The sequence below is a fragment of the Arabidopsis lyrata genome, assembly GCF_000004255.2.
Source record: "Arabidopsis lyrata subsp. lyrata unplaced genomic scaffold ARALYscaffold_1, whole genome shotgun sequence".
NCBI lineage: Eukaryota > Viridiplantae > Streptophyta > Magnoliopsida > Brassicales > Brassicaceae > Arabidopsis > Arabidopsis lyrata.
In genome coordinates this window covers 8,290,123-8,309,765 of record NW_003302555.1, presented here as the reverse complement: position 1 = coordinate 8,309,765, position 19,643 = coordinate 8,290,123, and the positions used below count along the sequence as shown (strand labels likewise).

Sequence of the window (19,643 nt, the reverse complement as noted above, 5' to 3'; positions counted from 1 at the left end):
AAAATGAAAAATAAAGAAAAATTAGACAAATGGTATGAATGGCGTACGTAAAACCGTTATTTGGAACAAAACAGAAAAGTCTTAATCTGACTATACCTTCGGTTTCTTTTTATCAAAAAAAATATGTTATCATGCACGAGAGTCCCGTAACTCATAAGCACAAACTATTTCATATTCAAGGAAAAAACACAAATCAAAAAGGTTAAAAGATACACAAAAAAAAGTAAATTACACCCCCACACAACCAAAAAAATACAAACAAGGACACATATAAAGTAAAAACACATTCGTTCATACAAACAAAAATAAAGTAAAAAAACATTCTCAGATTAAAACCCTACACCATTATTTGTTACACGTTGTACTCACATTCACATACTAACACGGCCAACATATGTGATTAGCCGGTGATTAAACCACAACCGCAGACGACTAATCACATTTCATACGACATATATATGTAATTAGCCGGTGATTATAGCTTCATTACGAGCCCGCAATTTTGGCGATGTGAGCCACTTTGAACTGCGGCACGTAATTGTTCTGTCGACCCTCTTCCTCCCTTGGCTCGTTCAAGAACGCCCAGTTGGTTTTTCTCCACCTGACCAGCCACATGCATCAGTTTATCATTTCATATATCTCTTTAAGAATTAATTACGAGATTGATTTAATTACCATCCACTTCTCTTGCTTTGGTTCTCAAAAAGATCCTCTACTCTCTTCTCCTCTTGCGCTTGGCTTTGTGCACCTTCCTGCAAACAATTTCAAAGCCTTTATTAGATCATTTTTATATTTCTTGGTAAATTTTAAAGTCGAACTCTGATTTTCACAAAGATCTCTGATAGTTGAAATATTCTCTGTTTCCTTGGGAATTAAGATATAAATAAATTTAAAGTTTGGTCTTAACCTGAGTGACCAACTTGGAAACGGCTTGAACATGTTCTTCTTCTTCATTCTTCTTCTTTGTTTTCCAAAAAGTGTCGATTTCTTCTCTTGTTAATGACTTGCACCGTCTCACTGAATTTATGTTATATCGGAATAAAAATCATCATTCAGTTTCTGTTATATAATCAAAACATACAATATAATCTCATATATGCATGATATATAATATTAATTACCTGAGTTGGGATCGCTTACTCGAGAGTCCCATCCTGACACTAAGGAACCCATTTGCTCTTAATCTTTTCTTATTGTCTTTTTAATTTTCTGATAAGTAACCATTCATGTCGGTGAGATCAATGTGTTAACATTCCTCTATATATAGTGCTCCATGTAAGTATGCAACTCATCTAGATAATTCTTATCCCCAAAAGATATTAAATTTGTTGTTTAATTTATTAATATTATTATATATTTACTTCGCTACTCGGTCCAAGTTCGTATAACTTAAGAAAACTAAATCCCCATTATTTGGCTTTCGAAAACTCCGGTAATAGCCCACTGATTTAAGTAGTGGACAGAGAAGATATTATTTATTTTTTTGACAGAGAAGATATTAACTTTGCAACCTTATCTTGTCTCCTATGATTATTATTTTTAGTACAGTAAATTAATCTTTAGATTTAGATCCCATTATATTTCGTTCCAAAGTTTTAGATAGACCAAAATTTCTTGAAAGCAAAACAGTTATACAAGGATACAAAAGAAAGCATGATGAAAGATGATGTCGAATTTTTGTCTTTTGTGGGTGGAACGATCAAATATCAAACGTAAAGAGGAGATAACCTTGAAAAATTATTTATGGAAAAAAAAAAACCTTGAAAAATTATTTAAGATGGACACTTGGATCCAAAACAGATTTAGCTGCATAACAAATATCAACCTTTTAAAAAAAAAATTATCAATCTTTTTTTTTTTAACTTCAACTACAAAATACTAAATTAGTCGGCTTAACTTAATTAAACAACTGGATTTAATTCCTTTTGTTTTTCTTGTCCTAGCTCTTTTCGACATAGCTGACAGTGACACGTATGCGATGCGTGGCAGACACATCACAATTCACATGTGTACATTAGAGCTGTTGGGAATGTAAGAGTTTCTAAAAAAAAAACAAAAAATAATACATTCTCTATTTTATAAAAGAATGTCATTCTAGCATTTTTCACACAAATTATGGAAAAGTAAACAAATTTCATTTCTATCCCTTATTAATACACTAAATAATACTCTCTCTAATTAATAAATTAAAATAGTAGGGACAAAAAAGATAATTAGTCTTTAGAACTACATTGAAAACATAAAACGACATTTTTTGTGAAACGAGATTAAAACTTTAAAATGACACTCTTTGTAAAATGGAGAGAGTAATATTTTAATTTTACAACTAAATTTTAATGATTTAATACAGAGAAACCGTAAAAGCCTCTTTGGCCCATTGGTTGACCAAGGGTTCATTAATGCTTCTACATCCAGAGGTCTGTGGTTCGAGTCCCAGATACTACAATATATTAATAAATTTGCAGATTATTGGAGGCAAGTGTGCAGGAGATCTCCAGCGATGTACTATTATAGCCGTTCGCCAGGATTCCACACAGAAAAAGAAGTGTCCATCAAAAACCATGAAGAACGAAGTGAGGAGGTGAGCATGAAGAATGCGATCGTAGATCTAATAAGAGTCGGAATGAATTGTTCGTTGTAAAATCGTCTATATAACAGTTTTCATAATTTGCAATAAATAATAAATGCAGACGACAAAAAAAGATAATAAAAAGTAATAATACCGAGAAACCACAGACAAAATTACATGTGTAATTTTCGTTTTAGTACCGACTCTTAAATAAGATTTTGAAGAACTTCTCTTTCATTTCTTCTATAACTTTTTATTATTTTTATTATTTTTATTTGTAAAAACTTCTATTAAGAAATGCAGTTGGACTTGTACATTATCTCCTCGAATTTATTGAAGTTATATCCACTTGATGGAGAAAATTGTATTTTCCGTTTTTACAAAGTTGAGGTATACGTCAAAACCAATATACTCCTTCTGTTTCGTTTTAGTTGTCGTTTAATTCACACAAATTAAGAAAAACATTAAATTTTCTGTTTTACCCTTTGTTAATATATTTTATAAAAAAATTAATTGGCCAAAACATTAAAACAGTAGGGATAAAACTGAAATTTTCACCAAACATTTGCATTGAAAACCTAAAACGACAACTATTATGAAACAAAATTTAAATCATAAAACGACAACTAAACTGAAACGGAGAGAGTAAGAAACAAATAAGGCTAATGATAAGGTTACTATGGTTGAAATGATCTGAGAGGAGAATGTTCAAAAGAGAGCTTATGATTCTTCTAGAGAAACATTTAAACTTTTTTTAGAAGCGGTAAACAGATATCCAAATTCCAAGGAGCGGTATTATTACAGAACACAGCTACAGTTTTTAAATCAATGGAAACTCGGAATGTGAGTTGACTCAGAAGATTGAACACAGGATGATAAATAAGTTTTGAGATTTTTCCACTTACGAGTTTCTTACCGTCTCACTCTACCAGATCCAGACCCAAAAGCTCGAGGTGGTGCAACCATATCCATCTGCAATCTCTGTGAAGGCAAAAACTTTCGAGCTTCCATATACTTATACATTCTTCTCGCATCTTTTTCAAACCCACCCTTTTTCAACGCAGTTATAACTTTGTCAAACTCGTTAGGTCCCATTTGATCTCTCTTAGCTTCCAAAACCCCAAGAGCTTGAAGAGTCTTCTTCTCGTTCCTCACACTAGAATACATACAGCACAAGCTCACCTGGAGCTCAAATGGTGGAGCTTCTCCTAGCTGAGAGATCTTTACCAGAAGCTGCTCAGCTTCCTCGATAAGCCCGAGATTAGCCATCCAATCAACAAGAACTGTGTAAGTGATCACACCTATTTCAATCCCATCTTTCTCCAGCTGCAACAAAAGTCTCAGTGCCTTATCTAATGAGTTCTCTCCCTTATATGCTCGGACCAAATTTGCAATGCACTTGTCATCAGGTTTGTGGCCAAGCTTTCTCATTTCATCAAAGTTGCTTTTAGCTTTATCCACCTGCCCTGCTTTCCCGTATGCTTCCACAAATAAACTATATGCTTCAAAGCTCAGTGGATCGTTTGATGCATACAGCATTGAAGAAGAAATCCCTGCAGCTCCATTGGCATCTCCCATTTGTGCATAAGCTCGAAGCAGAGCCATGTAAACTTCTTCCGAGGCTTTCAACTCCTTTGCTTGCATCTCTTTCACCAACCTCTCACCTAGTTTAGGCTTGCCAGCGTTTACATAGCCCATGATCATGGCTTCGTAGATCTTCTCGTCTAGCCGTAACCCATAGCTCTTCAAGTTTTCAAATGCCTCTGTTGCACGCTCAAGGTTGCCTGATTTACTGTACATATGAACCAACGAAGTGGCGGTTAAAATGTCTGGAAAGATCCCATTTTGAGACATTTTCTTTAGAATCCTCTCAACATCTTCAATGTGATTTTCTTTAGCATGGATATGGATGAGTTTTGAGTAGTCTGAGATGCTAGCGTTGAACGATTTTTCATCCAGGACACGTTCTGCCACCTGTTGAAATATCAAAACCAGTACCAATTGATTAAAAATCATCTCTTCCAAACCTATGTTAGACATATGCATACAAGTACCACCATCTTGATTGAACAAACAACCTAGAGTAACAAATTAAACAACAGCAAGAATCCCATTAAAAGAACTAACGAAATCAAACCACAGAACTTCCACTCCATCAAATGACCGATATAGCAAAAAAGCTTAATTCGAACAATTGGGGAAATTAGTCAAGATCCAACACTATAGGAGTAGGCCAATACACCAAAACGACTAGGCATCAAAGTTTGATTTGATTATGAATTTCAGAAGAACGAATCTAGTGGAAGTCATTTTGAGGATGTAAACCAAAGTCTAACCTGTAAGTATGCATTAGTGTTTCCTTCTCGCAACTGATTAAGTAAAGCAATCCAATCCACACGGTTAGGCTCCAATAACTCAGCCCATTCAGCAAGCAACCCTGAAGGATCATCTCCCTCCTGCAAAGACTCAAGCTTCTCCATAACCAATTTGCACTTTCCAGTAACAGGTTTAGGCTCTCTCCAATCAGCCTCTTCCTCAGCTTCATGAATTCTATCAGCCATTTCAACCCATTTCGGATCCGATAACTCAAGCCCGTAACTCTTGTACTTAAACTTCCCCTTTCGTTTAGGAAGAGAGATACTCCTAGACTCAATTTCATCAGAGGGAACAAACCCTTCTTCTTCTACTTCTCCATCCACTGTTTCAGAGTCCCTTATTGCATTATCCAAATCACGTTGCTGTTCCAAACTCTCATAAAATTCAGCGTCTTCCATTTTCTCTCTAGCCCATTTGAATCTAAGTTCTCTAAGCAAATCACCACGAATACCAATTTCTCCAGCAAACCTACACATCTCCATCACTTCAGGAGATTGAATGTATTGCTTCATCTTCTCTTTCTTCCTCTCTTTCTCCATATCTTTCAACACTGTATTACTAACTTCCCAAATCGTAGCCCATAGATCATCGCTAAACTCCGATGACGGCGAAGGTGGAGCTGATCCAACTTTATTGAAACCACCTCTTTCGATCTCTTCCACAACTTTCTCTACAATAAGCAGAAGCATACCATCAACCATCTTCTTGTCACAATCTGGGTAAGCTTCTGAGACTTTCCCACGCATTATCCAAACGAATCGTGAGAGGAACTCGTTTGTGGTCCCATCTTCTTCTTCGTCGTCTTCTTCCTGGTCATTTGAGTCGTCAATGGCGGCACTGGACTCACTGAGTCGGGACTCGCGAGTAAAGTGGAAATATCGATTGAAAGATGAAATGGGTCTAGGGATTTTTTCATTTTGGAAATGGGTTTGTTCGTCATAGCTTCTTAGATGACGATCAGAGTGAGAAATTGAAGATGTAATGGCGGAGAAGTTTCTGCAGAAAGTTGGGGTTTTTGAAGTTAATAGTGAAATACGGTGGATCGCTTGTCGAGAGACAAGGAAAGACTTCATCTTTCTCTGAAGGGTTTAACAGAGATGAAGATAGAACGATAAATCTCGGCAAAACCCTAACTTTAGCTAAACAATTGAGTGAGGAAGGAAGAGGTCAAGATCACAGAAATGGAACTCGAATTAGGGCTGCGTTGCCGTTTCTCTCTTCGTTTATTGGTATTTAGCAAAAAGAGCCCTCAAGTTTATGAATAATCTCAAGCTATCCTATACATTTAAAATTTTCTGTTTTGACCCTGTGCTGAGAGCCCATATCAATTTTCCCCAATTTCAAACATATCATACGCCAAACAAATTTGTCAAAGTTGGCCTTAGTGCATTTCCAAAGAAGTCTGCTTTCTTTCCAAATTGTAACTAGTGTTTTTAAGTCATAACTTTTTTTTTTTGTAAAACTTGTAAATATCATATAAATGAAAGATAGGTATTACAAGAGATAGGTGTTACAAGAGATAGGTGTTTCTAAGTCATAACTACATTAAGGTTTCGTATAGTTGTGGACCTTGCCGTAATCGTGGCAATTATTTGATATTGTAAGAAAAAAATTGATATATACAATTAACACAAAATAAAATGATTACGTAAAGGTTAACTAATACTAAAAACAAAAATCAAATTACCTAGTACTTGAATAAGAATGAGTGACGACAAAGGTGACAACATCCAAAACTAAAATCAAATTACCTAACTTTCAATAAGAATGAGTCGCCTTATCTTCTAACTTGTACGACGTGACTAAAACTTGTCACAATAGATGTTATGTGGTGTGTTTGCTGCCCCCATAGACGAATTTCAAAAAGATATTATTATGCTATGAGACCACACTAAATCTCCAAATTCTTATATAATCATTAGAATCAATCGTACATATATATTTTTTGTATATAAAAGGAAATAATGAAGCATATAATTTGTTATAACTATTAAAATAAATTCATATTCTTAAAACACAAGAAAGGATAAAAATACAACTATGAATGAGAATCAATGCATAAATAGGGATATTGGAATTTTATCCCAAAAGGAGACGATAATATCTCTTATGGTATTATTCTTTTTCAGCAAATTTTAAGTGGCTCTTATCAGAATGCTTGTCGTCCAAATTTGCTTTTCTCCATCACACGAGATAAGTTTTACAATCAAAACAAAGTGCTCAAGAGTATCGATCCATCTCCTTCAAATTATTATTATTTTATATATAATCGATAATAACAAAATGAAGTTTATTAAAAATCTCCATGAAGTTTGGTACAGGAGATGACATATCGAATCCGTTATTCGACCTTCAGAAATTTTTCTTTTTGTTTTCACAACAAATTAAACGATGATTATATATATAAAACCATTTTTCCAGTCTAACAAAAAATATTTCTTATGTGAATAAACTTTCATAATTCATCGTACTAGCACAAATTTGTACTTACATTATAGCTAAGGTGAATCTGATTCATTGGAGTATAAAAGACGGGATCTTGTTTGTCCACTCTTTTTTTCTATGAATACCAATGTGTTTCACTTTTCTTTTGAGTTTTTAATGATTCCTTTATGTTATTATGTTAAAACCAAAAGATGATTTTGCTACCTTGCAAGCCATAGGGCTCAACAAATAACCATTAAACGTTAAAACCCTATAAATTAAAGAGGTTGTTGGTTATCAAAAAAAAAAAAAAAGAGGTTGCTAATTTTGAATCTCATAAAAACACATATGAGCGTTAATTAACGGTTGACTTCTCGACACACTATTCTCTCAAAAGCCGTATGGACCCTAAAAAATGTAGACCCATAAAAAGAATTATAATTCTTTATTTTGGTATATAACCCAAAAAAATATTGGATAAATACTACAACTTGCGGAATCTGAATCTCTCAACTCTCTTTTCCTCCATATAAGGAGCCTATTTTGGCATTCGTTTGTATTCGTAACTTATCGTATCGATCCCTTTTCTTTCTCTTTTATTGTTTCCCTATATATCTCATATGTTCCCAAAAGAATTTAAATAAAATGGCCTCTAGTTCTATGAGCTCGAGCTCCTCTTGGACGTCTAAGCAAAACAAGATGTTCGAGAGGGCTTTAGCCGTTTACGATAAAGACACTCCCGACCGTTGGCAAAACGTGGCTAAAGCAGTCGGAAGTAAATCTGCAGAGGAAGTCAAACGTCACTACGACATCCTCGTTGAAGATCTCATGAACATCGAACAAGACTTAGTACCTTTGCCTAAATACAAAACTGTCGATGTTGGAAGTAAATCAAGAGGCATCAATGATTTTGATTTGAGGTACAATCTTTTTGCCCTTACCAAATCTTTTAGAACTTGTGGTCGTTTTTGTGAATTTTTCTTTGTCTAAGATTTTACAGTTGTTTTCGTGATTTCTATAGTGATATAACAGAACATATGTTTCGTTAAAATCTGGTAAGTATTGGACTAATTTGAATGAGTTCTTTTGGTATAGTAGTATATTAAAATTAGTGATGAAGGTTGTACTATATAATAATAGAATAATAGGTATAATAATAAGAAACATGCAACCACACGCACCATCCCTTCTATTTCCGGCATTCTCAATAAAAGGAAATGAGTCACATGAAATCTAATCCTGTTTGTGCATCATCACATGCACATTGTCCTTAACTTTTGAATCGTATATATGTATGATAAGATGTTATATATGTATATATCTAATTCTATACTATTCGTATATGATTAGATATAACGGTATATACAAATATGCAAAAGTGACTCTAACTTTTCACTGGTTGGTGATCAACAAAAGTGCTATCTTTAGAGCATTATTATAGGTAGTCTCTTAGAAATACTTTTTAGCAATATTTAAGTAATTTATTTGTAAAAGTTATTGTTAAGAGATAGTATTTTTGAGTTAAGATTTTTGTATGATTAAGGTAAGCTCTTAACATGTGGTTCTTAGAAGAAAAAATATTAATATAAAAATAAAATTTATAATTATTGCAAATTAAAAAAAGTAAAACATACATGATATACAATTTATAACATAAATAACATAAAACACAAATGTTTTAAACTTAATTTCTGGAATATTTTGTGTATATATGCTCGACCAAATCATTCTTCAATTGTTGATGCATTCTTCATTCAGTTAGTTTGCTAAGGATATTTTCAGATATTTCGGTTATTTTTGAGTATTTTTGGATATTTTTCGGTTATGTTCGAGTATTTTTACTATTTTTATATATTTTCAAGTATTTTTGATTATTTAGTCTATAAATAACTAATTATTTTGAAATGTATTTCGGGTATTTTCGGTTATTCGAAATATATCGGTTCGGTACCGATTTCGGTTCGGTTTATTTATCCACGCCTAATTTAACTCATCAACCACTCATACACGGACATGTGGCTGTCTCTTAGCTTCAGTTTTGGCTCTTAGCTAAGAGACGTCTCTTAACTATAAATTTGATTTTTAAATTAAATTAAATCAATTAATGCCTAAGATCTACTTAAGAATTTGCTAAGAGCTAATTACCTTTAAAGATGCTCTTAGTGTCAAGTTGTTTAAATGGAGTTCGAAAAGGCTTTTGTTAATTGATCAAATACTAAAGTTATATTAATTACTCTGTTGTTTTTTTTGACAGATTAATGAAGAATATGAGAATCCAGTGAAGTCTGTTACATTGATGTGAAGATTGCAATATATATATAAGGATTCAAAGGGATATGTTTTCTTCTTTAATTTCTTACTGATGAGTGTATCGTTCCCTTTTCATTGTGCTTCTTATTTTCTCTGTTTAATCTTCATGTAGCTATTGTGGTTTAGTTTATTTATAATTCTAATCTATTTTGTCAACTTTTTATGTTTTTGTTTTATCGATGGGTTTTATCAATATAAGCTATTTTACATCTCTTCCACCTAGTAAAACAACTGATTCCCATTTCGTACGTAATCTCAATTTCCATTGTACCATGATTGAAATCGCAATGCAAAGACTTGAATGTTCCCCTACAAAATCCTCCAACCAATGAGTTGGTTAGCATCTAGAGCTTGATAAATATTTAAACAATCACTTTTTGTTTATCAAATTAAATAAACTAATTAAATTTAAAGCTAAAACATCTACATTTATAACGTTTTTTAGCGTTAAAGCATTTATAAGAAAGTTTTAAAGAAAACGAATATCACCAATTCACTATATGGACCCCCAAAAAAAATGAATACGAAAACCATAAAACTGTTGCTTAATTTGGAACTGGCATGAAACTAAAGCCATCTCACGTCGTACTATTTTCGGCGTAACGGCCACCAACGTTGGATCGTTACACCGTTAACTTTTTTTTTTTTTTTTTTTGGGCAAAGCGTTACACCGTTAACTAAAACCAAATTTTAAATCTCCTTCGCATATAAATAAGGAACTTTCAAATTAAACCAAACAAAACACGAAAAACGCGTAAATACATAGTTGACAAGCTTAAGAAAATTTACGAGCTACCTCTAGTGCTTAAATCATTCTCTTTTTTTTTAATAACCAAACAAAAAAGAAGCATACAAGTTTGTCGGAGATTAGATGGCGAAAATATCCGTGGCCGTGCTGTTGTCGGTATTGCTAATTGTTTCGATAAATTCGGTGGATATCTTGGCCGAGGAACAGCCGACGGTTGGGCAGAGGATAGACTCGGCCGTGACGGGTGTCACCAATGCATTCAATGAACACGGCGGCCCACAAGCCGTTGACACCGTATCATCCACCGTCAAATCCGTTTACGGATGGTTCAGTGAAAAAGCCAAGTACGTCTACGATTCTTTTGAATATTTTTGATCTTTTTGGTACAAAAATCTGTTTTCCTATTCCGTAATTTTTATTTATATTTCTTACAATACAATCACAACATGATAATACATACAGCACCACCACATTTTTTTTTCGAACACCGAATCAAACTATTGCGCATATATACATAATTGGTCCTTAATATCCACTTAACCATTATAAGATCTGAGCATTTCAAATTACGTTTTTATGATTTTATAAACAGTAAGCACCATTTTTGCTTAATAATTTCCATAATCATTCCTTAATATGTTATTTATTATCTTTCTGTAGGGAATGGGGAATCCACTTCTAAAAGGATGAATAAGCAAAGTTCCTTAAGTTGTGGTGTGTTATACCAAATAGAGCGGAAAAAAAAAAATCGACTTATGTGTAACTGATTTCATTTATTTAATCTTCAATGCATACATTGTAACCGGTAACCCAATGTTTTTAAACAAAATGCATAAGCTCGATTATTCTTCTTATCATATATCGTAAATCATTTCTCAAGTAATATATGATGTGACACAATGTGTAGTTTCACAAGGATGTGTCCATTATCATACATTACTAGGCCCATTTCTATATCCGTTAACATCTATACCAATGTTCTAAAACTTGCTCTAGATACTAGACGGCCATAAACTTGCTCTAACATTTTCACAACTAAACTATGATTGCGATGGGCCAGTTGTTATATATCAATCGGCTTATTACCCGGCCCATTAGCATGTCCAAGAAAGAGGTCTAGAACAAAAATGATTGTGTGTTGGTGGATGCACCCAAAAAAGTTCAGCCGTAATTATTCACCACTGAATCTCATGGCTCAGACGTCGCCACGTAAATATCCAATAAAACCACCACACGTGTCGCAATCTGAGCACCTCTAAAACCGACCTTGCAATCTTAAACTCTGCGCCTCTTCCCAGTTCTGAGGTTCGCGTCGCGGCGGTCCCAAATCTCGGCTTCGCACGCACGACACAACCCCGCACGTGCCGAGTATGCTGACTTGGTAACTAAAAGCGATACGTGGCGGTCACAGATACATGGGCTATACTTAAGCAACCAATTGTAGACGATGAGCTGGCATTACACGTGTCACTCTCTCACCATCTGTGGGCTCCTCTTTGGCATTTTTTTTTCCCCCTCTCTCTCTCTTTCTCGAGAGAAGTTACAGTTCCTTTCTCTCTCTCTCTCTTATTTTTTTTCTCTTCTTGGCACTTATTTTTTGTTGGAGGAAAAATCTTTTGGTTTTTGAATTTTTTTTGGTTTGTTGATGGAGTTGGAGCCTATATCATCGAGTTGTTGCTCGTCGTCTTCGTCTGGGGAAGAGGATACGGCGGCGGCGAATATGACGGAGATGGAGGCGGCAGAGGCATTGGCGGATTTAGCGCAGCTTGCGATAATGCGAGAGGAGGTTTTCGAATCTGCGGCGAGTTGGGGAAGTAAAGGGAAACGAGTGAGGAAGCGAGTTAAGACTGAGTCTCCTCCGTCTGACTCGCTTTTGAAACCACCTGACTCTGAAACGTTACCTACTCCGGATCTAGCTGAGGTTCTGTCTCTTCGCTTTCCCTTTTTTTTTATTAGTCTGTCTTTTCAATACCTCACTCTCATTGGTTCTGTTTTTAGAATTGTGAAACTTTAATGTTTTTTGTGTGTTTTAGATCCAAAATAATCGATTTTGGAATAGTCAAGAAATAGTGATTACACTGATTTGGTGGATACCATTGATGCACTTTGTTATGTCATGATTTAGAAGATTTTGAAGAGTTATTTGGTCATTTACCAAGTTAAGCTATTGGTTAAACAATCTGATGATGATGATAATAAAGATGTTTATATAACAGGAACGATTAGTGAAAGAAGAAGAGGAAGAAGAAGTTCAACCAATAACTAAAGCTCCGGTTAAAACTGAAATGAATGGTGAAACACCTAAACTAAATCTTGCTTCTACACTTAGGTGTAGTCGATCAAATGGCTGTGGCCGATCGAGGCAAAATTTGAGTGAGGTATGGTTACAAGAAGTCCAAAAGTTTTCTATTCTTGTTTCTTTTTTTTTTTGACACTTTTGTTTTGAACTTATTTGCTAATACTACTCTCTAGGCTGAAAGAGAAGAACGTAGAATCCGAAGAATTTTAGCTAACAGAGAATCTGCCAGGCAGACAATTCGGCGCAGACAGGTATTGTTAACTACACCGTAGATTGAGTTGGTTTAGTGATGGCTTGTTTCTATCATCAAGGTCCATATTGGGAAATTAGCTGAATTAATACACTAGTGTTGCTAAGTATTTACACCTTATATATCCAGGCAATGTGCGAGGAGTTGAGTAAAAAAGCAGCTGATCTGACATATGAGAATGAGAATTTGAGGAGGGTGAGTAAAAACCATTCGATTTACATTTCCACCTAGCTATAGTGTTAGAGACCGTTGTAATAGCTAATGGCATTTCTGCTGGCAGGAAAAGGATTGGGCTTTGAAAGAGTTTCAGTCTTTGGAGACGATTAACAAGCATTTAAAGGAACAGGTTACACAATCTATCAAACACCATATCAGTATCAGGAGCCATATCTGATTTGCCGTTTGTTTTTACAGGTATCGAAGTCAGTGAAACCCGATACAAAAGAACCTGAAGAATCGACCAAACCATCACAAGTTGATATGTCTACATCATCTACTCCGTTTTACTTCTACAACCAGAATCCGTATCAGCTTTTCTGCTGGCCTCATGTTACTCAATCATCAAATCCAACGATATCGCCACTTGAATTCGCCACATCGGGAGGACCTTCTGCTAAAAGTATGACCTCACAGGAGCATGAAAATCCTGCAGATGATAATGGGCAAAAAACTCATTTTTACGTTGTACCTTGCCCTTGGTTTCTCCCTCCTCCTGATCAGAGCAACAGTGTTCCCTTCGGGCTTCAAAATACACAAAGAGGTACTTTTTCAAACGGGCACCATATCGATGATTCTTCTGCAAGACCGATAGAGGTCACAGAAACTCCGCGGTCCCATCTACCAACAAGAATCAAAGAAGAAGACTCTGGTTCACCCGAAACCAGACCTTTATATGATCTCAACGAATCTGCAACTGAAGTCCTCTCAGAAGGAGGAGATGATTTTCCTATAACGCAACAAGATTATAGTTTAAAGCATGAAGATGTTTCTGAGACAACTAATGGAGTTACACTGATGCCGCCTGGTCACCATGTTTTGATTTCTCTACCGGGGAAAAAGCAAGGATCTTTGGCTGCAGCGGAAGCGAGAAAGAGACGGAAAGAACTCACAAGGCTCAAGAACCTCCATGGCCGTCAATGTCGGATGCAAGTCGGATAACTCATATTCTTCATCTTACCAGTTAAAACACTAAAGGTACTTCAAGATCCCTTTCTTTTTGTCCGGGGCATTTTCGCATTGTTTCGGCTTTCTTACTGAAACACCAAAACAAGAGTCATACTCATCCACCAAACAAAAGTTGGATTATTGTTAAACTTATCCAAGATTAGTATTCGGGAGTTTCTGTTTTGTTTTTACAAGGTAATAGCAAATGTTGTACCATTGTAAGATTTAGGGTTATTTGGCACAGAGTTAAAAGTGCCATTTTGTAAGATCATCCGGAATCTGTTTGCTTCTCGCTTGAAGTTCCTTCCGGTCTTGATCAGTTCTATAACATATTTCAGGGTTTGTTCCCTTTTTTGACCGCAGAATCAAAAAGTTCTTCAATTGAATCAGTTTCTTCCATATACGGTTCTTTTGTTACAACAAGACCCTACCTTTCTTTTTTTGGAATAAATACTTAAAGATGTTATATAGTTGTTACAAGGGACTTTAGTGTCATCTCTGAGGTTTCCAATTTGAGGTTGGAGCAATCTCTTGACACCGAACAATCCCGGCGGCTCCACCGTAACATAACCATCTCTCACTTCCTTTATTCATGTTCCACCGCACGCGATGCATTGCCACCAGTTTAGGCGGGAACCCTTCTACTTTCGTTCCATTGTTATTGTTGCTAGCTTCTTTTCTTCTTCCTTCTCCGCCATCTTCTTTAACACAAACCAATGCCCTGCTGTTCTCGTCCTCTTCTCCAATGTTCTTCGTTCCCTTTTTAGACTTTGACTTTGGTGCTTTGTTGTTTGTTCCTTCGAATTCAGACTCTAAACCTGGATCCTCTTCGTGTCCAAAAGCTGCAAAAATCAAGTAAACCAAGATAAGGACTAAGGTACTCAGGAGATTGACCATATTAGAGAGACTGGTCAGACGGTCTCTATAGTAGAGTTTCAACTGACCAAGAGGCTGAACATCTGAAACATTAGATGCGTATCGGTTAGGAGATTCATTCAAAAGACTTCGAAGGCATCTCTGTTTTTCACCGGTCTCACCAACCGGTTTCTTCAATACGATCGGGATGTCTGGAACTGGACTATGCACTATAAAGGTGGAATCTTTCATTGTCAATTGTCCACAGAGAAAGTGTGGAGTCCGATTTCTCGTGTCTTTTTCCACTGCTTTGGTCGTAAGCTGTAGTAATCCCAACAAGACAATAGGAAATCTTAAAGAAATTGAAAAAGAACAAAAGAGGTGAAAGTAATTGTGCAGTTTATACAAACCTCGAAATGGAAAATCGACCCATCCCCAGTGCAATAGGCTGCTATTCCTGAGAAGTTATATAGTTAATTCTCGAGTTGATTTATACTTTGACCTTATTTATTATGATGAACCGATGATTATGAATATTTGAACACAAAGACAAGCCCATAAAGAACATTTACCTGTTAGCCTTGATACTTGAATACTCCAGATGGGAAAAGTTGAACAGTTATAAACGCTTAACCCTTGCTGTTTCGTGTTAGGATAAGGCCTTCCAGTAGCAGGAACATCATACGCAACCTTCACCAAGCTTAGGATTCTTAATGTTCCATCGTCAAAGGACAATAAAACGCATCTACAGATATTTAAAACCCCATATTTAATCAGGACTTCAAACCATTGATCTAAAGACTGTATAATCAACTGAGGATAGAGCAGCGATTGATACTTTGGATCTTGTAACCAATCAAGGCTGTAAATAAACCTTGGTACTGGGTGCAAATCCCATAAAGGACGGAACGGATCACTGCAGAAAAAACATAGCAAGCAAGCAATAAGCTATGGCACGAGTCAAATAGACATTAAACAGTACAGTCTTGTTAATTAATTGCATCAGCATCAAAGTTTTAAGAAAATGATGTAATAGCTGATATTTTAATGAAGTGTACCGTAAGTCCCAAAACTTCAGACCTGCATGTCCAGCAGTAGCTACTATGTTTGCACTTTCCTGATCACTGGAAAATTTTCAGAAATTACTTTGATTAATAAGTAAATTCTCTCCAGAAGATATGTAGCAGTAGTTTGATATTATGGGTGTGATTTCACGTCACAGACCTTTCACCAGGAGCCCATGCAACTGCCCTAATAGGAGCTGTATCTGCGCTGAAGAAAAGTAAAGGTCTTGTATCTGCATAGAAAAAATCTGGAAAAGTAAATATGAAATAAACAGATGAAATCACTCTCTCTGGCTACAATATGAAAAGAAACCATCTGGCATCACCGCATCAGGACAAACATATCAGGTCTTACCTTCTGAAGATTTCGTTGTAGAAAACTTCCAGAGAGCAACCTGATGCAAGATAACAAAAATAACGGGGTCCACACAATTAAGCACTGCAGTTCTTGTTCCTGAATACATTTACACAAATGCAAGAAAACAGAGACAAAAATATGATGGAGACGGTGAAGAAAGTGATATAATTTACCGTGCCATCATGGCAACCAGCCAGTAAGAAATCAGGGTTCCCTGAAGTCGACCATTCAACTGTCAAAGGAATACTGTACAAAAATAGACGAGCACCACATCAAGAGAAAGCCAATAGAGAAAGCATAAGGAAAGAAAAAATCATTTTTATATGCAACTCTTGAAACATAGAAGGACTGCTTTCTTTTCCATTCCACAAAACATGCAAAAGCTGGAAAAAGGGAAGAAACCTACTGACCTCTTTGTATCGCCACACTTCAAGTTTGAACATTTAAAAACGGGAGCCAGTTTCACAAAACGGGGATCAGTCGCAGCTTTCTTTGAAGATAAATATAGAGTTGATGTTGCCTGAGGCATTGGAACATCCCACCTGCATAAGGTCGTTCATTATTTTGCATAGTATATGCAGTCTAGAAAGGTGCTCTCTCATTGCAGATTGAAAATATGAGTACACAAACTAAGTTTGCATACAATCTCTCAATGCAGTTGAAAACAAAGACGAGGTGGCATATGGTGATAGATATCAGAGCAGAAGGGAAAAATCGTGCAGGGCATAGAATGCATTAGGATAAAAAGAAGAGAAGAAGTAGTTAGCTTACACTTCCAGAGATCCATTCCCCAGCAAGACAGCTAAATACCCCATTCTATGCTTCTTAAGAGAATCATTGGCATATAAGGGACGCCATTTCATATCCCAGGCAACTTTTCCATTGTGGGCCAGGCATAAGACAACCCTTGGAAGAGCTATGCCTTGAGAAATACCTGGGGACGGTTCGCCCGGTACATTTCCAACAGCTTCACTATTTTCTAATAGCATGGGTTTGCAACTTTCCTCAGTACCTTTAGTTTTTTGTCTCTTTCTCCGTACAGGAAGCTTGATATTTGCATTTTCCGAAGACAACACTTGTCCTGAACCTTCATTGTTGACCTTAGTTTCTGTTACTGGAGTTTCTCGTAGTATCCGAAGAGGAGTTGCGGGAACAACTGAATTTTCCGGATACCGAACAGACAGAGCTTCAACGTAAAGAACACCTTCATCAAGCTCAACAGGTAACTCGGCAGTACTCTTCTTTCGAGGTCTACCTCTTGGTTTCTTAGGCTCTGTTGTCTCTATTGTCTCTATTGGATGCTTTCTGGGCCTGCCTCTCGGCTTCTTAGGTTCTGTTGTTTCAGTAGTTTCACCAGATGGTATTTTTCGAGACTTTCCTGTCAATTTTTTACTCTTCTCTGAAAAATGGGCGCTATCTTTCTTGCAAGTGGCATTTATAATGCACCATATCTGAATGATGCCTCGACCTGTAAGAGGAATACCTATCTTGTGACTGTATGAGTCAGGCGGATGAGTAGCCACAGCTAGAAACTGCAACAATAACGTTCATAACAATGAAAACCTAAGATTCCCATTTCTACGGAGTATTGAAACAGAAAATATGACCTAATCACCTCACATTTAGCCTGAGCGTCTGGATTCCCATGAACCCTGGGACACCACTCCAATGCCCAAACAGAGCCTCCAACATGCATCACAAAATCCTTGCTGCACAGGTGAATAATAATCCATCACATACAAACACACCTCTTGTTGATAATTAAAAAGGGACAAGAGCAGAAATATATACACAAACATGCAATGTCAACGTACTGTCTAACCAATTAGCAACCTAGTCCTGGTTCGTACCAGCTTAATTCAATCACCAAACTCCATGAGTGATTTCTTGAACTTGAACATAAAATTAGCACATTAGCAGTGAATTAGCATTCATCTAACTGGGGAAACCTATGTTCATCTCCCATGGTCAAGATTAATTGTATGAGTTCTCTATCTTCGAGTGAGGTATTACTTTTGATAGCCAGCAAACCCGTTGAACAATTTAAATGATCACAGCTCATATAGTTTTAATTATTACCTGATTTCACCAGATGATGATGATGATTCATCGTCATGTATCTTAACCTGCACCAATAAGAACACTGATTCAAAAATGCATTGTCGTTGAAGCAATTTAAGAAGTAAATGGAAGGTAAGAACCAAAGTCAAATATAATCTTTTAGCGGAAAGATATTACACACACCTTCGGAGCTCGTGCCGAAGAAAACTGAGGCAAATTTTGACAGTTTGCATCCTTTGGTTCACGGCTTTTCCCAGCCTCGTTGTAGAATGCAAAAATCTTTGGTTCGAAATTATAATGCCTCCATTCCCTATAAAAATTTCAGCAGGCAGGAATTAGATTTGTGAGTGTTAAATCAACTAAGTAGAATACTCATACTGTCACATCAAGAAACATTTTACATAACCATGTAATTCACAATGAATTTGAAAGAAACTCTTTTTCTTTAGTCAGAAGTTTCTTCAACATAAGCTTATTCTACAGTACTACTAAGAAGCCTATATGAAAACATAATTAACTCTTTTTACGCACCTCAAGAAAGTAACTGATGATGAGAATGTGTTGATATCATTCTCATCAATTTCAGCATTAGCTTCACCACAGAGATCACTGATAGAGTCCACTGCTTTTAGATGATTCTCAACAGAATAATCAAACAGTGATATACTACATTCTTCTTCACCACTTCTTGGAGGCCTTTCTTCATCCATTGATATGTCCACACTTGTTCCTGGGAATTGGTACTGAAGCAACAACCAATCAGTGTTTGATGATTGTCTACTATGTACAAAGCGAGAATTCAATTGTTTCACTCAAACATTCAAGATATATCCACACTCAATTGAAAAAAACAGACTCAAGTAGTAAACGTTCTCCGAGCTAGGGTTTACGAGCTTAGCAACAGTAAAGTTGCATAACGAAGAATCTGGAATCAGAAATTTTGAAATTTTGAGGGAGAAAAATAGTCAAAACAGAGGAAAAGAGATCTAGAAAAGAAGAACCGAGGAACAGAATTTACCGGCGACAAGGAACGACGGTTGCGGCGAAGGAACTCTTGGATACTCTTTTGCTTCCCGTCCACAGATCGACCCGTACCTATTGAAATTTAGTATTTACATATTTCAATTTTTTAAAATAATTTAGAGATTGGGCTGTTAATGGGCCT

At 36.1% G+C, this 19,643-nt stretch overlaps 6 protein-coding genes across 7 annotated transcripts; 3 read left to right on the top strand and 3 right to left on the bottom strand.

Moving 5' to 3' along the window:
• Positions 1 to 154: 154 nt before the first annotated feature.
• Positions 155 to 1,383, bottom strand: LOC9326407. Its single transcript, XM_002890299.2, has 4 exons — positions 1,122 to 1,383; positions 908 to 1,017; positions 676 to 752; positions 155 to 601 (listed from the first exon to the last, which is right to left on the bottom strand). Exons 1-4 carry the CDS (start codon positions 1,171 to 1,173, stop codon positions 487 to 489), a joined length of 354 nt encoding a protein of 117 aa, XP_002890345.1. The 5' UTR covers positions 1,174 to 1,383; the 3' UTR covers positions 155 to 486.
• Positions 1,384 to 3,274: 1,891 nt separating this feature from the next.
• Positions 3,275 to 6,152, bottom strand: LOC9329116 (protein NUCLEAR FUSION DEFECTIVE 5, mitochondrial). The gene is made up of 2 exons (XM_002890298.2): positions 4,906 to 6,152; positions 3,275 to 4,543 (listed from the first exon to the last, which is right to left on the bottom strand). Exons 1-2 carry the CDS (start codon positions 6,016 to 6,018, stop codon positions 3,482 to 3,484), a joined length of 2,175 nt encoding a protein of 724 aa, XP_002890344.1. The 5' UTR covers positions 6,019 to 6,152; the 3' UTR covers positions 3,275 to 3,481.
• A 1,737-nt stretch (positions 6,153 to 7,889) lies between these two features.
• LOC110225232 (protein RADIALIS-like 5) lies at positions 7,890 to 9,839 on the top strand. The gene is made up of 2 exons (XM_021014430.1): positions 7,890 to 8,289; positions 9,624 to 9,839. Exons 1-2 carry the CDS (start codon positions 8,015 to 8,017, stop codon positions 9,649 to 9,651), a joined length of 303 nt encoding a protein of 100 aa, XP_020870089.1. The 5' UTR covers positions 7,890 to 8,014; the 3' UTR covers positions 9,652 to 9,839.
• A 537-nt stretch (positions 9,840 to 10,376) lies between these two features.
• LOC110225234 lies at positions 10,377 to 11,279 on the top strand. Its single transcript, XM_021014431.1, has 2 exons — positions 10,377 to 10,771; positions 11,088 to 11,279. The coding sequence occupies exons 1-2, from the start codon at positions 10,551 to 10,553 to the stop codon at positions 11,107 to 11,109; spliced, it is 243 nt and encodes an 80-aa protein (XP_020870090.1). The 5' UTR covers positions 10,377 to 10,550; the 3' UTR covers positions 11,110 to 11,279.
• Positions 11,280 to 11,511: 232 nt separating this feature from the next.
• Positions 11,512 to 14,526, top strand: LOC9326406. The gene is made up of 6 exons (XM_021014428.1): positions 11,512 to 12,348; positions 12,644 to 12,805; positions 12,900 to 12,977; positions 13,106 to 13,171; positions 13,257 to 13,322; positions 13,391 to 14,526. The coding sequence occupies exons 1-6, from the start codon at positions 12,073 to 12,075 to the stop codon at positions 14,132 to 14,134; spliced, it is 1,392 nt and encodes a 463-aa protein (XP_020870087.1). The 5' UTR covers positions 11,512 to 12,072; the 3' UTR covers positions 14,135 to 14,526.
• LOC9326405 lies at positions 14,490 to 19,604 on the bottom strand. 2 transcript variants are annotated; one of them, XM_021014426.1, is made up of 16 exons: positions 19,497 to 19,604; positions 19,010 to 19,221; positions 18,662 to 18,788; positions 18,497 to 18,543; positions 18,033 to 18,126; positions 17,189 to 17,949; positions 16,828 to 16,959; positions 16,591 to 16,663; positions 16,415 to 16,454; positions 16,220 to 16,292; positions 16,054 to 16,119; positions 15,834 to 15,911; positions 15,568 to 15,740; positions 15,406 to 15,452; positions 15,085 to 15,316; positions 14,490 to 14,982 (listed from the first exon to the last, which is right to left on the bottom strand). In XM_021014426.1, exons 2-16 carry the CDS (start codon positions 19,186 to 19,188, stop codon positions 14,633 to 14,635), a joined length of 2,472 nt encoding a protein of 823 aa, XP_020870085.1. In that variant the 5' UTR covers positions 19,189 to 19,221; positions 19,497 to 19,604; the 3' UTR covers positions 14,490 to 14,632. The 2 variants fall into 2 exon arrangements, with proteins under 2 accessions (XP_020870085.1, XP_020870086.1); XM_021014427.1 differs by having other exon boundaries at positions 14,506 to 14,982; positions 15,406 to 15,443.
• Positions 19,605 to 19,643: the final 39 nt, after the last annotated feature.

Bases quoted from the DNA above. Each gene is read 5' to 3' on its own strand.
- LOC9326407 (XM_002890299.2), bottom strand. From the start codon at position 1,173: ATGGGTTCCTTAGTGTCAGGATGGGACTCTCGAGTAAGCGATCCCAAC. The intron at 1,018-1,121 runs GTAATTAATATT...ACATAAATTCAG, and splicing joins AGTAAGCGATCCCAACTCAG to TGAGACGGTGCAAGTCATTA. The intron at 602-675 runs GTAATTAAATCA...GTGGCTGGTCAG, and splicing joins CAAAGCAAGAGAAGTGGATG to GTGGAGAAAAACCAACTGGG.
- LOC9329116 (XM_002890298.2), bottom strand. From the start codon at position 6,018: ATGAAGTCTTTCCTTGTCTCTCGACAAGCGATCCACCGTATTTCACTA. The intron at 4,544-4,905 runs GTTAGACTTTGG...ATATTTCAACAG, and splicing joins ACACTAATGCATACTTACAG to GTGGCAGAACGTGTCCTGGA.
- LOC110225232 (XM_021014430.1), top strand. From the start codon at position 8,015: ATGGCCTCTAGTTCTATGAGCTCGAGCTCCTCTTGGACGTCTAAGCAA. The intron at 8,290-9,623 runs GTACAATCTTTT...TTTTTTTGACAG, and splicing joins ATCAATGATTTTGATTTGAG to ATTAATGAAGAATATGAGAA.
- LOC110225234 (XM_021014431.1), top strand. From the start codon at position 10,551: ATGGCGAAAATATCCGTGGCCGTGCTGTTGTCGGTATTGCTAATTGTT. The intron at 10,772-11,087 runs GTACGTCTACGA...ATCTTTCTGTAG, and splicing joins TGGTTCAGTGAAAAAGCCAA to GGAATGGGGAATCCACTTCT.
- LOC9326406 (XM_021014428.1), top strand. From the start codon at position 12,073: ATGGAGTTGGAGCCTATATCATCGAGTTGTTGCTCGTCGTCTTCGTCT. The intron at 12,806-12,899 runs GTATGGTTACAA...ACTACTCTCTAG, and splicing joins CGAGGCAAAATTTGAGTGAG to GCTGAAAGAGAAGAACGTAG. The intron at 12,978-13,105 runs GTATTGTTAACT...TTATATATCCAG, and splicing joins AGACAATTCGGCGCAGACAG to GCAATGTGCGAGGAGTTGAG.
- LOC9326405 (XM_021014426.1), bottom strand. From the start codon at position 19,188: ATGGATGAAGAAAGGCCTCCAAGAAGTGGTGAAGAAGAATGTAGTATA. The intron at 17,950-18,032 runs GTGATTAGGTCA...TTATTGTTGCAG, and splicing joins ACGCTCAGGCTAAATGTGAG to TTTCTAGCTGTGGCTACTCA. The intron at 16,664-16,827 runs GTCAGTAGGTTT...ATTTTTGTACAG, and splicing joins AAGTGTGGCGATACAAAGAG to TATTCCTTTGACAGTTGAAT.